This window comes from Podarcis tiliguerta (assembly GCF_965153285.1).
Source record: "Podarcis tiliguerta genome assembly, chromosome: 6".
Classification (NCBI taxonomy): domain Eukaryota; kingdom Metazoa; phylum Chordata; class Lepidosauria; order Squamata; family Lacertidae; genus Podarcis; species Podarcis tiliguerta.
The window spans coordinates 5676530-5690148 of NC_139539.1; the positions used below are offsets into that span (position 1 = coordinate 5676530).

The 13619-nt window shown below is 48.8% G+C and overlaps 1 protein-coding gene across 2 annotated transcripts; it reads left to right on the plus strand.

The window, feature by feature from the left end:
- The first annotated feature begins 45 nt into the window (after positions 1-45).
- On the plus strand, positions 46-13091 carry ZGPAT (zinc finger CCCH-type and G-patch domain containing). Of its 2 annotated transcripts, none has more exons than XM_083447472.1 (7): positions 46-316; positions 2389-3159; positions 3903-4036; positions 4953-5111; positions 6421-6552; positions 7929-8346; positions 10196-13091. In XM_083447472.1, the coding sequence occupies exons 2-7, from the start codon at positions 2570-2572 to the stop codon at positions 10332-10334; spliced, it is 1572 nt and encodes a 523-aa protein (XP_083303598.1). In that variant the 5' UTR covers positions 46-316; positions 2389-2569; the 3' UTR covers positions 10335-13091. The 2 variants fall into 2 exon arrangements, with proteins under 2 accessions (XP_083303598.1, XP_083303599.1); XM_083447473.1 differs by having other exon boundaries at positions 72-316; positions 2415-3159.
- Positions 13092-13619: the final 528 nt, after the last annotated feature.

A 13619-nucleotide genomic window follows, 5' to 3' on the forward strand; every position in this document is an offset into this window, starting at 1 on the left:
CCCGCCTCTTAGGCCGACGTGCGCGCCGGGCACCAGGGACAGAGCGGAAATGGAAAGGCTGGCGGACCCAAGATGGCGGCGCTCGTCTCTGGTGCGCCTTCCGGCTTCCGGGCATAGAGTTGGATCTTCCCTCATCTGTGTGGTTGCCGGAGCCTGGAGTCGCCGGGGTCGCGGGGGCTGAGAGGGAGCCTGGCGGGGCCAGGGAGGCGGAATCTGCGCGAGGCCTACCGCCGTCGAGGCGGGACGTAGCCGGGCGGGACGTCCAAAGCGTTGCGCCTTTCGTCATTCCAGCCCCCCTTGCGCTCAACCCTGCGAGGTAGGCCACCTGGGGGGGGGGGGGTTGCCGGGTCTCTCGGAGAGGTTTTGGCACAGCCTGACCCCTTCCTTTGGTAATCCTCACAGAACTCTAGCCCAATGAGTGCCATTAATTTGGTTTGATTTGATTTTTTTATTTCAATGCAAAATTATAACAAAAATTGCAAACATTGAACCCAAAATGATACCATACAAAGAAGAAAAAAGAAAAGAACAAAAAAGCACACATCTACAAATAAAACCATATCATCATTCTAATCTAGTCATTACATATACACATATTGACTTCCTTCCTTTGTTCTAAGACCTCAAAGTTTTTGCTCTTACTAAATTGTTGTGTCTAGTGTAGATTACTTCCATCATTGTACTTTTTTACAGCATTTTTCTTTTTCTTTAACCCCGTAAAGCATTTTTCTTTAACCCTGTAAAGCAAAATAATAATAATAATAATTTGATTTGATTTTGAATTGATTTTAGAATGCTGTGTTACCTTTATTGTTAGCTGCTCTGGGCCCAGCTTCGGCTGGGGAGGGCAGGATATAAATAAATTATTATTATTATTATTATTATTATTAGGGGCAGGACCTGGTGAGGGAAGAGAGCGGCTGTCGCAGGGCCAGCTCAGGGATGGAGCCTCCGTCTCCAAAAGTTTTCAGTCTAGGAAGACAAACATACACAACATAATCACTTCAGGGGAGGGTTTAGATCCTGCTCTCCTGGACGACGCCCCAAAGCAAAGAAAAATGAATAAAGCAAAGCAACCAATTTTAAAGAATTTGCCCACTTTAAAGATTAAAGTGTGTATGTGTGTGTGTGTAGATAGATAATTTATTAATAATTATTATTATTATTATTATTATTTATATCCCGCCCTCCCGAGCCAAAGCCGGGCTCAGGGCGGCTAACAACAATAAAACAGTCGAAGACCAGCTTATAAAACACACTTGGGGGTACAATCCCAGAAGGAAAACAAACATTTAAAACAATGTACAACAATAAATTTATAAATGCGATAAGCATTTAAAACTTTAAGATAAGCTACTGCAGAGAGATGACCCAGAATCACCCAAGGAACCAAGTTTGGGGATTTTCTTAACTAACTAGTTTGGGTTGGGGGATGGTCTGCGCCTACAGATCTGTACACAGAATCTGGTGACCACGGAATCTGGCGACCATCCGGGTCATCTTATGATCTTTGCCTAATAGGAAAAGGATGTGTGTATATGTATGTATTTTTCCCCTGTTTGAAAAGTCCCCCCCCCCAAAAAAAATGAAGGTGTCCCCCCCCCCTTTTAGCCTGCTTTGATCATGTGACACAAGGGAATGGTGTCTTGCTCTGCTTAAGTACCTATTGAATGTGGCGGCGACAGTAGGAGGCCCTGGAGAGTGTCAAGAGGTGGCTGGGAGTGCTGTGGTTACTATGGGCTCCACGTTAGGGGCCACAAGGCAGGGATGAGGAAAGCTTTGCTTGCTTCATTTCTACAGTCAGGTTGCCGTTAGAAGCAAAGGAGCGAAACCAGTAAAAGAAAGGTGGCAACACTGGCTGCTCCAGTGAATTGTTTCCTCGGAACAGAGGCTGTAATTGTGGGGCATACGTACAGTGGTGCCCCGCAATACGAATGCCTCGCAAGATGGAAAACCCGCTAGATGAAAGGGTTTTCCGTTTTTCAATGCGCTTCGCAGGACGAATTTCTCTATGGGCTTGCTTCGCAAGACGAAAATGTCTTGCGATTCTTGCGATTTTTTTTCGCTCCCCACCCCCTTTTTCTAAGGCACTAAGCTGCTAATAGCCTTTTAGCAGCTAATCCCTTAAGCCTTTAATAGCTGCTAATAGCCACTAAACCGCTAATAGCGCTAATCCGCTAATAGGGTTGCTTCGCAAGACGAAAAAACCGCTAGACGAAGAGACTCGCGGAACGGATTCTTTTCGTCTTGCGAGGCACCACTGTACTTTGCTCCTAGTTTGCACCTATTGAAAGAGTGGAATAATGGCTGCCCTGCCTTAAGTGATCTATTGAATAACTTCTAGGGGCTGGTTTTTAATACTGTGATCTTATTTCTAACCCTTTGTAGCCTTAACTAACCCACCTTTGCTGCAGTGAGGTGTGCCTGGTTGATAACAAAGAGAGAATTGCTGGACAGCTGAGAAGATCTTGCTTTGGGCAAGCATCTGGCATCGAGTTTTCCTTCTACCTGTCAAGCTGAAGATGTGCTGAAGCCCAAAAGAGGGCAGGGACCTCTTCATTCTGCAGCGATGGATGAGGAGAGTTTGGAAGCAGCAATCCAGACCTATAACGCCCAGCTGCAGCAAGTGGAGCTGGCTTTGGGAGCTGTGCCGGACCCAACACAGGAACCTGACCTGATCCAGCTGCAGGCGGATTTAAAGCAGCTGATAGAACTGACAGAATCCAGCCTGGTTTCTGTGAAAAAGAGCAAACTCTGTGCAACTTTGGACCCAGCGACGCTCTCCACATCTTCGTCCAATCCTCTCCAGCCAGACAGGCCACTGAGCACAGATGATGAATATGCCGCTTTTAAGGAAGCCATTTCTGAAATGGGTGGAGAGGATGAGTCCCCAGACGCTCAAGATGTGGAGCAAGAAGGAGAGGAGGAGGAGGAAGAGGAAGAGGAGGAGGAGGAGGAAGCCAGTGGGATGAAAGTGAAAGCCCCATACTACAGTTCTTGGGGCACCCTTGAGTACCATAATGCCATGATTGTGGGGAGTGAATCTATGGAAGACGGAAGCCGAGGGGTCAGAGTGCTCTATCTCTACCCCACCCACAAATCCTTGAAGCCCTGCCCCTTCTTCCTGGATGACAAGTGCCGGTTTAAAGAGAATTGCCGGTAATTAGGATTCCTCTTGAGTTGGGTAAGGGGTAGGGACGGGGTTCCCAATGGGTCAGGGAAGTCTTCATAATATTCCTCCTCCCCTCCACCAAGGACCTGGGTGCTATGCCAAGCTTGCATTCCCCATACCCACTTTCATTTTGGGCAGCTTTCTCCAACCTGCTGCCCTCTGCACCAGGATTTCCCAAACTTGGATCTCCGGTTTTGGACTACAACTCCCATCATTCCTAGCTGGCAGGGCCCAGTGGTCAGGAATGATGGGAAATGTAGTCCAGAAACAGATGGAAACCCTGTTCTAGATATCTGGTAGTACAGCTCCCATGAGCCCCAGCCAGCATGGCCAGCTGTTAGAGAAATGGGCTGTGGAAGGCGCTGGGGTCCAATTTAGAGCATCTCTGCAGTTTAGTTTCGCAGTATCCTTTGTGCAGCTTGGAAGCTTGCAGTTCAGGTGGAAGGAACCTTTGGCCCTCTGATCAGCCCCAGCACAAATGGCCAATGGCCAGGGAAGAAGGCAGCTGTAGTTCAGCAACATCTGGTGGGCCAAATGTTTCTCATAGATGGTCCTGAATAAGAATATAAGGAGAGCCCTGCTTGCTCTGACCAACTAGTCTAGCATTCTGTTCCCACAGTGGGATGCTAGAAAACAGCACCTGAGTGCAGCAGTCCTCTCCCCGTTTGTGATTCCCAGCAGCTAGCGTTTGTGATTCATTGTCCTTGTGTTGCCCCCCACCCTCCGGCAGATTCTCCCATGGGCAAGTTGTATCTGTGGAGGAGCTGCGCCCCTTTGAGGAGCCTGACCTCAGCTGCCTTGCTGTGGGCTCAGCTTGCCTGGCAAGGCATCAGGATGGGATCTGGTATGCTGCTAAAATCACAGGTGAGTTTGTTTGGCTCTGCACGTTTGCTGTGAGGTTGGAGGGTGGTTTATGCCTATTTCTAACTTGACTTATGGGTGCGGCAGGGGTAGGCAAGATACCTGTCTGGCATGAGGGGACCCTAAGACATACCTGAACAATCAGTGGCCCCTCTGATGCAGGAGTTTGCATGATGCACTCTTGCAAAGAAATCCAAACATTAGCTGCCTGCAAACGTTTCAGTTACTACGCCACGTGTAGTAACTAAGCTGCAATATTCCAAGCTTGTTCATTGGTCCATCTAGCTAGTTTATTTTCTATGATTGGCAACAGCTTCCCAGGATTTTGGGCACAAGCATGTGTTTCTTTGGGCTTTATACCCACAGTCCTTTTTAACTGGAGAACTGGGACCTGAACTATTTCGTATGCAGTGCACTTGCTCTACAAAAGTACTTTTCTCTTTTCTTGCGAGGAATCCTATTTGGAATAAGGGAATTTCCCTTTAAAAAAGGGAAACGTTGACAGCTATGGGGCAGGGGGGGGGAGTGGTTAAGGATACTTTAAGGATGCATTTAATATCATACCTTTTAAAAAGTAAAGGATATTAAAATAGCCCATCAGGATCTGGGGAAACAAAGTCACAATGCCATACCAGTTCATATATACAGTGGATGTATAAATCAATGGACAGTTCAATCTTGTGCATGTCTATCCAGAAGCAAGGTCCACTGAGTTCAGTGGAGTTTACTCCCAGACCAACATTGCAGCAAAAGGTATTGATCTGAAATGGTTTCTTGCACACACCTCTTCCTGAGGAGTTGTGAGGGATGCGTGTCTTGATATTTGAGCTTTACGGGGGGGGGCTTCTCCTAATTGCACTTGGGTACCCCAGTTGGCGCACTGAATTGCAGCCTAATCGTTTCGCTTTCCCTTCCTCAGACATTGACAGCGGTTACTACACAGTGAAATTTGATTCGCTGCTCCTGAAAGAAGCGGTTGTGGAGGGAGACGGCATTATGCCTCCCCTCCGTGGCGAGGAGAGCTCATCCTCATCGGAGTCAGAAGGCGATGAAGTGGATGAGGCCGGATATGCCAAAGGTATAAGGCATGGGTAGGCAAACTTAGGCCTGGGGGCCAGACCCAGCCCAATTTTATTTAAAATGCATCTCTGAGTTATTTGTGGGGCATAGGAATTCGTTCATTTCCCCCCCAAAAATATAGTCCAGCCCCCCACAAGGTATGAGGAACAGTAGACTGGCCCCCTGCTGAAAAAGTTTGCTGACCCCTGGTATAAGGTGTGGGCATTTAAGCCTCATAGGACTTCTCGGGGAGTGGGGAGATTCCCCTTTTGCTCTGAACTTCTGCTTTCACTTAGTGTAACTGCACTCTTTAATCTCTCGGGAAAAGGAGAGATGATGTCTCCATCATCTTGAGCCCGCTACTTGTGGCTGTGTTGAAATGCTGGAGATGGAAATGCTGTTTTTATCTGCAAAGTGGCTCGCTTTAGTCAAGGTCACCTCGCCCTCAAAAACAGTAAAGGTTTGTTCCGCGCACAGCAAGTCTTTAAAAAAAAGAACCAAGGCAATCGCGGGAGCAAACGGACCCCAGGAAATTTGATTCCTCCGGAGTTGTGGCTGTGAAGAAATGGCAAATGGAGTTCAATGACCATTGGAATGTAGTGCCGTATCTGCGCTGTAAACGTAGAGGAACTTTAAAAATGCATGTGCCCAAAGATACCAGGAAACTGTGGTTTTATGAAGAGGCCGAAAATGCTCTGCCAGCACTCATAGAAATAAGTTTGCAAGAGGAAGGAAATATTGTTAAAAGGGGGAATAAAGGAAGCTGTCTTCAACCCTCTAGCTCAGCGACTCTCTAGGATTTCAGAGTTAAGTGTTTTCCCAGTCTTACTAGGCATTGAACCTGGGATCTCCTGCATGTAAATTAAAGAGTAAGTGACAGGCAGTAATGTAAAAGCTCTCTGCAAGCTGGCAGCGGCTTCTGGTGGCCAGAAATCCAAACCATATACATGTAATCATAAATGCAATTTATGTAAGGAGCTTAAGGTGGAATACATGGTTCTCCTCTTCCCCATTTTATTCTCCCAAACATCCCTGTTGGGTGGGCTGAGAGGATGTGACTGGCCCAAGGTCACCCAGTGAGGTTCATGGCTGAGTGGAGATTTGAACCCTGGTCTCCCAGGTCCTAATCTGCCATCCTCCTTACTACACCACCCTGGCTGGAATGATTAGGGCAGTTAACACACTCTAGTCCTCAGGGCAGCCAGAAGTTGAGAGAGAAGCCGGTTGTTCTTCCTGCTTCCAAGATTCTGCATTAGGTATCCCAGCCTGCTTGGTTTTGCCAGTGCTGCTGCCCTCCCCCACTTAAACCTCCTCTTATGCCCTCACAGTTATCGACTCCAGCACCCCTGAGAATGGGGAAGGGCCCTCCTCTTGCAGTTCCTCCTTCGGCAGCTGGGAGGCGCATACGCGTGGCATTGGCTCCAAACTCCTTGCTCAGATGGGGTATGAGTTTGGCAAAGGTAAGCATTTGCATGTGCGCAAAAGGTGGTTGTGTCTGCAGCTTATCCAAGTAATTTCTCTGCTTGTGCCAATAATAATAATAATAATAATAATACAGTGGTAAGAGGTCGGCGGTTCGAATCCCCGCGGCGGGGTGCGCTCCTGTCGTTCGGTCCCAGCGCCTGCCAACCCAGCAGTTCGAAAGCACTCTCGGGTGCAAGTAGATAAATAGGGACCGCTTACTAGCGGGAAGGTAAACGGCGTTTCCGTCTGCAGCTCTGGCTCGCCAGAGCAGCGATGTCACGCTGGCCACGTGACCCGGAAGTGTCTCCGGACAGCGCTGGCCCCCGGCCTCTTAAGTGAGATGGGCGCACAACCCTAGAGTCGGACACGGCTGGCCCGTATGGGCAGGGGTACCTTTACCTTTACCTTTTACCTTGGTTTATGAACTTAAACCGTTCTGGAAGTCTGTTCTTAAACCAATTTACAAATGGAACACACTCAACATGTTCTGCTTCCAAGGCAAAGTTCAGAAACCAAAACACCTACTTCTGGGTTGGCAGGGTTCTTAATCCAAGTTGTTCATAAACTAAGCTGTTCTTAAACCAAGGTATAATATTAATAGTAGTAATAATTATAATAATAAATTTTATTACTTATACCCTGCCCATCTGGCCAGGCCTCCCCAGCCACTCTGGGCAGCTCCCAACAGAACACTAAAAGCATGATAAAACATCAAACACTAAAAAATTCCCTAAACAGGGCTGCCTTTAGATGTATCCTTTAAGTATACTGGGCAGAGGCCATTTAGGGCTTTGAAGATCAGCACCAACACTTTGAATTGTGCTTGGAAACGTACTGGGAGCCAGTGTAGGTCTTTCAGGACCGGTGTTATGTGGTCTCAGCAGCTGCTCCCAGTCACCAGTCTAGCTGCCGCATTCTGGATTAGTTGCAGTTTCCGGGTCACCTTCAAAGGTAGCCTCACGTAGAGCACATTGCAGTAGTCCAAGCGGGAGATAACTAGAGCGTGCACCACTCTGGTGAGACAGTCTGTGGGCAGGGAGGGTCTCAACCTGCGTACCAGATGGAGCTGGTAGGCAGCTGCCCTGGACACAGAATTAACCTGCACCTCCATGGACAGCTGTGAGTCCAAAATGACTCCCGGTAGGGACCCCTGATGCAAGCTAATGACCAGGAGTAGCTAATGAGTAGGATGCCTGATGCAAGCTAATGACTTGCTAAAAACCACTGCAACCCATATGACCTGGGTTGCTGTGCGTAAGAGAAACCTGGTGGACAAGCAGCAGCAAGGACAGGCCCATCTGCTTCATCCATCCGAGTGTCTCTTACACATGCCAGGTCAAGTCCTCCATCCATGACTCTCCTCCTGCTTCAGGTTTGGGGAAGAATTCGGAAGGCAGAGTGGAGCCGGTCTTAGCAGTTGTGCTGCCCAAAGGCAAGTCCTTGGACGAGTGTGCTGAGATCCTCCAGAAGAAAAGGGAGGGGAAGATTGATCCAGCCAAGCCCAGAAAACGGAGGGCGAAGGGCAACCGAGCCGCCCGGCCTCCCCGGCAGGGCCCAAAGCCCTCCCGAAATGTCTTTGACTTCCTGAATGAGAAGCTTCAGGGCCAGGACCTCAGTGAGCAGGAGGCAGGCCTTGCTCCCCTAGAGAGGAGCAGCAAGGAGATCTACCACGCCAGCAAGAGCACCAAGAAGGCTCTGAGCGTCCGCCTCTTCCAGACGGTGGAGAAAATCGACCAAACCCAGAAGGACATCCGTGGCATCCAGGAAGCCCTGGCACGCAACATCGGGAGGTAATGAGACCTTGCGATTCTGCATGTGGCATCTGATCTAGAATGGAGGCCGTGGGTTTTGGCTTCCGAATATTTCAGGCTTACCTGGAAACATTTCAGTAGTGCTGGCTGGGGCTGATGGGAGTTGTTGTCCAAAACATCCGGAAGAGCCAGTAGCGTGGGTTGTCAGCACCCGGGGCAAGGCAAGTAATTTGCGCCCCCTAATCCGGGGCAAGGCAAGTAATTTGCCCCCCCCCCCCGCTGCACTGTCCCTCCCCCAGATAGTCCCTCGCTCTCTCTCCACACCGCACCGCACGCCTGGCACCCTCCCCTCCACAGTGGGCAGCGACCCGGCGGCTCAGATCGGATTCGCACAGCCAGCACTGCAGTGAGAGAGAGTGAGTGAGCCAGGTAGGGGCAGAGAGCTGCGAGTGCGCCCCCCCAGATGTTGCGCCCAGTGCAGCCGGCCCCCCCTGCACCCCCCACGCTACGCCACTAGGAAGAGCACCAGGCTCTTGCATCACAGAATCATAGAACTATAGTTAAAAGGGACCCACAAGGGCCATCTAGTCCAGCCCCCTGCAATGCAGGAATCTCAGCTAAAGCATCCAGGGCAGATGGCCATCCAACCTCTGCTTAGAAACCCCCTAAGGCAGGAGAGTCCATATTTCCCGAGGGAGACCGTTCCACAGTCAAACAGCTCTTACTATGAGTCAGCAATATCAAAAGCAACAAGATTGCCAGAAACAATAACAATGTGAACATCTTTATGGAATAATTCAAAACATCAAAACTAACAAAGTGAAGTCTCTGAAAGTCCTTAAATGAATTACAGTGCCAGACTTTACCCGGCAAAGAGCAAGCGTGAAGTTGAATCAGCAAATGTCCAATTCTGATGGCCAACTATGAACTCTGCTGAACAGTGTTTCCGGATAACAACTACTGTTTTGTTGAATTTTTCATCAGCCAATTAGTTCAACACTCATAAGTAGAAAAATATATAATTTCTTCATTAACCAATCTTTTTTCAAATAGATATAATGAATAATACTCTGGAACAGTGCTCATGCGATTATGTAGTCACAGTGACTTCACAGCTTGCTCTCCGCCAGGTAAAGTCTGGCACCGTGATTCATTTAAGGACTTTAAGAGACTTTCAGAGACTTCAGTCTGTTAGTTTTGATGTTTTGAATTATTCCATAAAGTTGTTCACATTGTTATTGTTTCTGGCCACTGTGTTGCTTTTGATATTTCTGACTTTTGCAACACAGGGGTTGGTTTGTTTACTTAAACAGCTCTTACTGTCAGAAAGTTCTTCCTGATGCTGAGTCGGAATCTCCTTTTGTGTAACTGGAAGCCATGGGTTTGAGTCCTTCGCCCAGAATAGGAGAAAACAAGCTAGCTCCATCTTCCATGTGACAGCCCTTGAAATATTTGAAGATGGCTGTTATAGCTCCCCTCTTTTCCAGGCTAAACATACCCAGCTCCTTCAACCGTTCCTCATAAGGCTTGGCTTCTAGACCCTTGATGATGATGATAATAAATTTATATCCCGCCCTCCCCAGCCGAAGCCAGGCTCAGAGCGGCTAACAACAGTAAAAGTAACACAGTACATAAAATCACAATCTATTAATTGAAATACATTCTAAAATCAATTCATTCTAAAATCAGTTCAGAATCAAATTAATGGCAACCATTGGGCTAGAGTGCTATGAGGTTGCCCTCTTCTGCACACCTTCCAGCTTGTCAATATCCTTAAATTGTGGTGCCCAGTAGTTGGTTTGATGGAGGGGGGTAGAGTAGGCACCTCCCTGTGCATGTTTCCTTTTCTCGGGACATCCTTCTAATTCTCTGGGTTTGGGGCTTTCAGGCACACGGTTGCCGCAGCTCAGCTGGAGGAGAAGCTTGCCGGAGCCCACAAGAGACTGAGCGAGCTGCGGGCTCAGGAGGCCAGTCTCCAGCGAGAGCAGAAGAAAGCCAACACGCACAAGAAAATGACTGAGTTCTAGCCTTTCCTCTTCTCTCCCGCCCTTCGTCAGGCCGGGCCACTTTCACTGGTCTGGAAGCAGCAGCCATGCTGTTCTACAAGTGTGCAAGGAGTTAGACCTTGCTATCTCTTGAGCTGGCAGACAGGCCAGTCCTGCTCTTCCTTCGTCCTGGCTGCAGCGCAGGCCTGAAAGGCAGGTGCTGAGGATGAGTTGGGTGGCCCAGAGCCATGGACACCTGAATGCAAAGGTAGCCAGCGTGGGGTGTTCTAGGTGTCTCTGGGCTCAAACTCCTATCGTCCCTGACAGGGCCTGATGAGTGTTGGCCACATCACTGCCTCTCTTTTGTTATGCATAATTGGCTTTCTAAAGAGAAAAGCTACAAGGTGATGCACCTACATTGGAGCTGCAGAGAACGTTAATCAGGCATGGGAGCCGCTAGCAGATTCCTGCCCTTCTCCTGGCCATTTCCTTGTCTGTCTCCGCCTCTCTGCCTCCCTTGGCAACTTCTTGGTGGTGGGTGATCTCCCCACCCAACTCGCAACAGAGAAAAGCACCACGAGAAGAAGGAAGAGATAAGGTGGTTCTCTAGCACCCGTGCGGTCCTCCTGACTTGGCGGAAGGAGCTGCTGCAGCCTCGTGCGCGGCATCCGCACCAATAGTCGGGTGCTAGAAGTGTGGTAGCGTTGTCTCCCTGTGCAACTCCTGAGCAGGGAGGGTTAAACAGCCATGTGAAAAGAAGCTTGGAGGGAGGCTGGCCGTTCTCGCTGGCCCACACGAGCAGCAGTTCAGTTCTTTGAGGATTCTTGGCCTATAGTCCCGGTGCTTTCTCCCATCACATTGCCAGGAAGGTTGAAGGCAGAACCGCCTCCCGTAGGTTCTCCTTAAATCGGAGATGGGGAACTCTGCGGCCATCCCCATGTTGTTGGGACTCTAGTTCCCATCATCCTTGACCACTGGCTGCGGCCGGTGGGAGTTGGAGTCCCAACAACATGGGGACAGCCACGTGCTTTGCAGTCTGAAACGGTGTGCAGAGCTGGTCACGTGCGGCCTCCAGGCACACGCTGAGCCAGCATTGCCGCCCTCCCAAATCTAGCTTGAAATCCTACGGGAGGGGTGGAGGAAGGAGTGCAAGAGGCTTTCAGGTGACGTCTACCCCCCCCCCGAACAACAACCATCAGGTGGTGAGTTCTTCTGTGTTCATACAACCCCCTTCTGAAGCATTTGCCTTCCGTCAGAACTGACAGCGGAGCAGAGAAAAGCCGCTCTCATTCTTGCTCACTCCTGCAGCCCCACAGGAGAGATAGCATCAAAAAAGTGGGTAAAACTGTTTGGTCTCAGGAAGAATGCTCTGCTGAGGAGAAGAGCAGTGGTGGGTTCTGTGTTTCGGGGCAGGCTTAGACATCTGTGTCGCTTCCTGTGCACGTTTCCTTTCAGGTTTGTAAAGATTATTTTAAGTTAAAAGAACAATTGTCATGCTGACTCCTTTGGTTTCTGGGTCTTGGGAGTTTCCTTTCTGGGTCTTGGGACTTTTTACGTAGCTCAGGTTCTAGTGTGTGCGCTTTTGCATGTATGATAGACGGTGCATCTTCGTTTGCAGTTGGGTTTGCAAAATATAATTCCCCAGCAAGGAAGTGGTCTGGTTTTCTTCAGCTGTGCCTGAGCCATCTAACAGAGATAAACCTACCCTGTAAGAAGCACTGGGGGCCAGAAGAAGAGCAGCCACTCCGTTTAAATTCCTGTTACATCCCTCCCCCCACACACTTGAATTCTTGTAGAAAAGCATCTTGTTCTCCTTCCATTTCCCATTTCTAAAGAAGCCATCTTTGGCGATCACTCGTAGCCGAGTAAGATTGTCTTCCATAAACATGGTTTTAACAATGAGTCCATAAGTGACTGTGGAGGCCAATTCTGGATCCACGCATCCTTCCACTGTGGGGACATAGGTTTCCGGGCGGGAGTTGATCACGGTGTGGATTTGCCAAGCGTGCCTTCCTCTTATGCGTTTCTCCCTTGGGTCCTGAGTTCAAGTGCCTTCAAAGCCCATGACACCTTTGGTAAAGTAAAGGAGGAATAGTGACATAGAGACAAACGTAAGGAAGTCTCTCCTAATCTCTGCCCATTAAATGTGCTGTATTTGAGCTAGGTGCCAAATCCCACCCTACTGGGTGCAATATGTTCAGCCCTCTGTTTAAAACAGGGTGGGATGTTATCCTCACTTAATCTGAAAAAGCTACTGCTTTGCTAGGGTGACTGGGTCTTGTCAGGTTCTTCAACACGCCGGTGTTCTTGTTTAAGGCTGCAGTGCTTGTTTTGCTTTTTTAAAAATAATAATAATCTAGGACGAAGAACCACTGAATCCAGTGGTGCTTATTCTAAGTAAATGTGCTCAGAATTGGGCAGTACAGATATGCACATGACAGCAGGTTCTACTTCCGGGTCCATGTAAACCACAGGGCACATGCTATGCCTGAAGCGTCATAGAAGGTCGGAAGCACCAGCTTCTCCTGCTCTTAAATGCTGTGCAGGTTTCTAGTTCTCATGGGGAAGGCTAGCCCGACGAAGCTCCCAATTGGGGAATGGAAGCAAGAGTCCTGATTCCCCAGGTTTTGTGCCAGTCGTAATTCACTCCTTAGACCGCCCTTGCTTGCCACCCTTAGTAAGTGGGAACTAAAGGTTACTTTGTCCGTCTGTTAGTTATCTGTTCCTTACAAAAGAAGAACTGATTTCTGGAAAGGAACCTCATATTTTGCATCCACAATAAAGTATTCAGGCTACATTGATGTGTGGTAGATAACATGTTTTAAAGGGTGGTTTGTGATTCTCTGATATTACTTGGGAATGGTTTTCATATCGGAGCCTTCTCCTTCCCACCAAATAATACTGGGCCCCTCTTTGGCCCCAGAAAGCATGGGAAATAATCTGCTCTTCCTCTGGCCTGAAATAGGATGAGGTTACTAGCACAGAGCTCTTAATTTAACTCGCAGTTGCTGGGTCAAACCACGTGTCAACATAACACAGCATCTTTTTTATATATATTATATTATATGTGGCCGCCAAGACCACACAACACCTTGAAAGACCTACATTGGCTCCCAGTACGTTTCTGAGCACAATTCAAAGTGCTGGTGTTGACCTTTAAAGCCCTAAATGGCCTCGGTCCAGTATACCTGAAGGAGCGTCTTCACCCCCATCATTCTGCCCAGACACTGAGGTTGAGCGCCGAGGCCCTTCTGGCGGTTCCCTCACTGCGAGAAGCCAAGTTACGGGGAACCAGGCAGAGGGCCTTCTCGGTAGTGGCACCCGTCC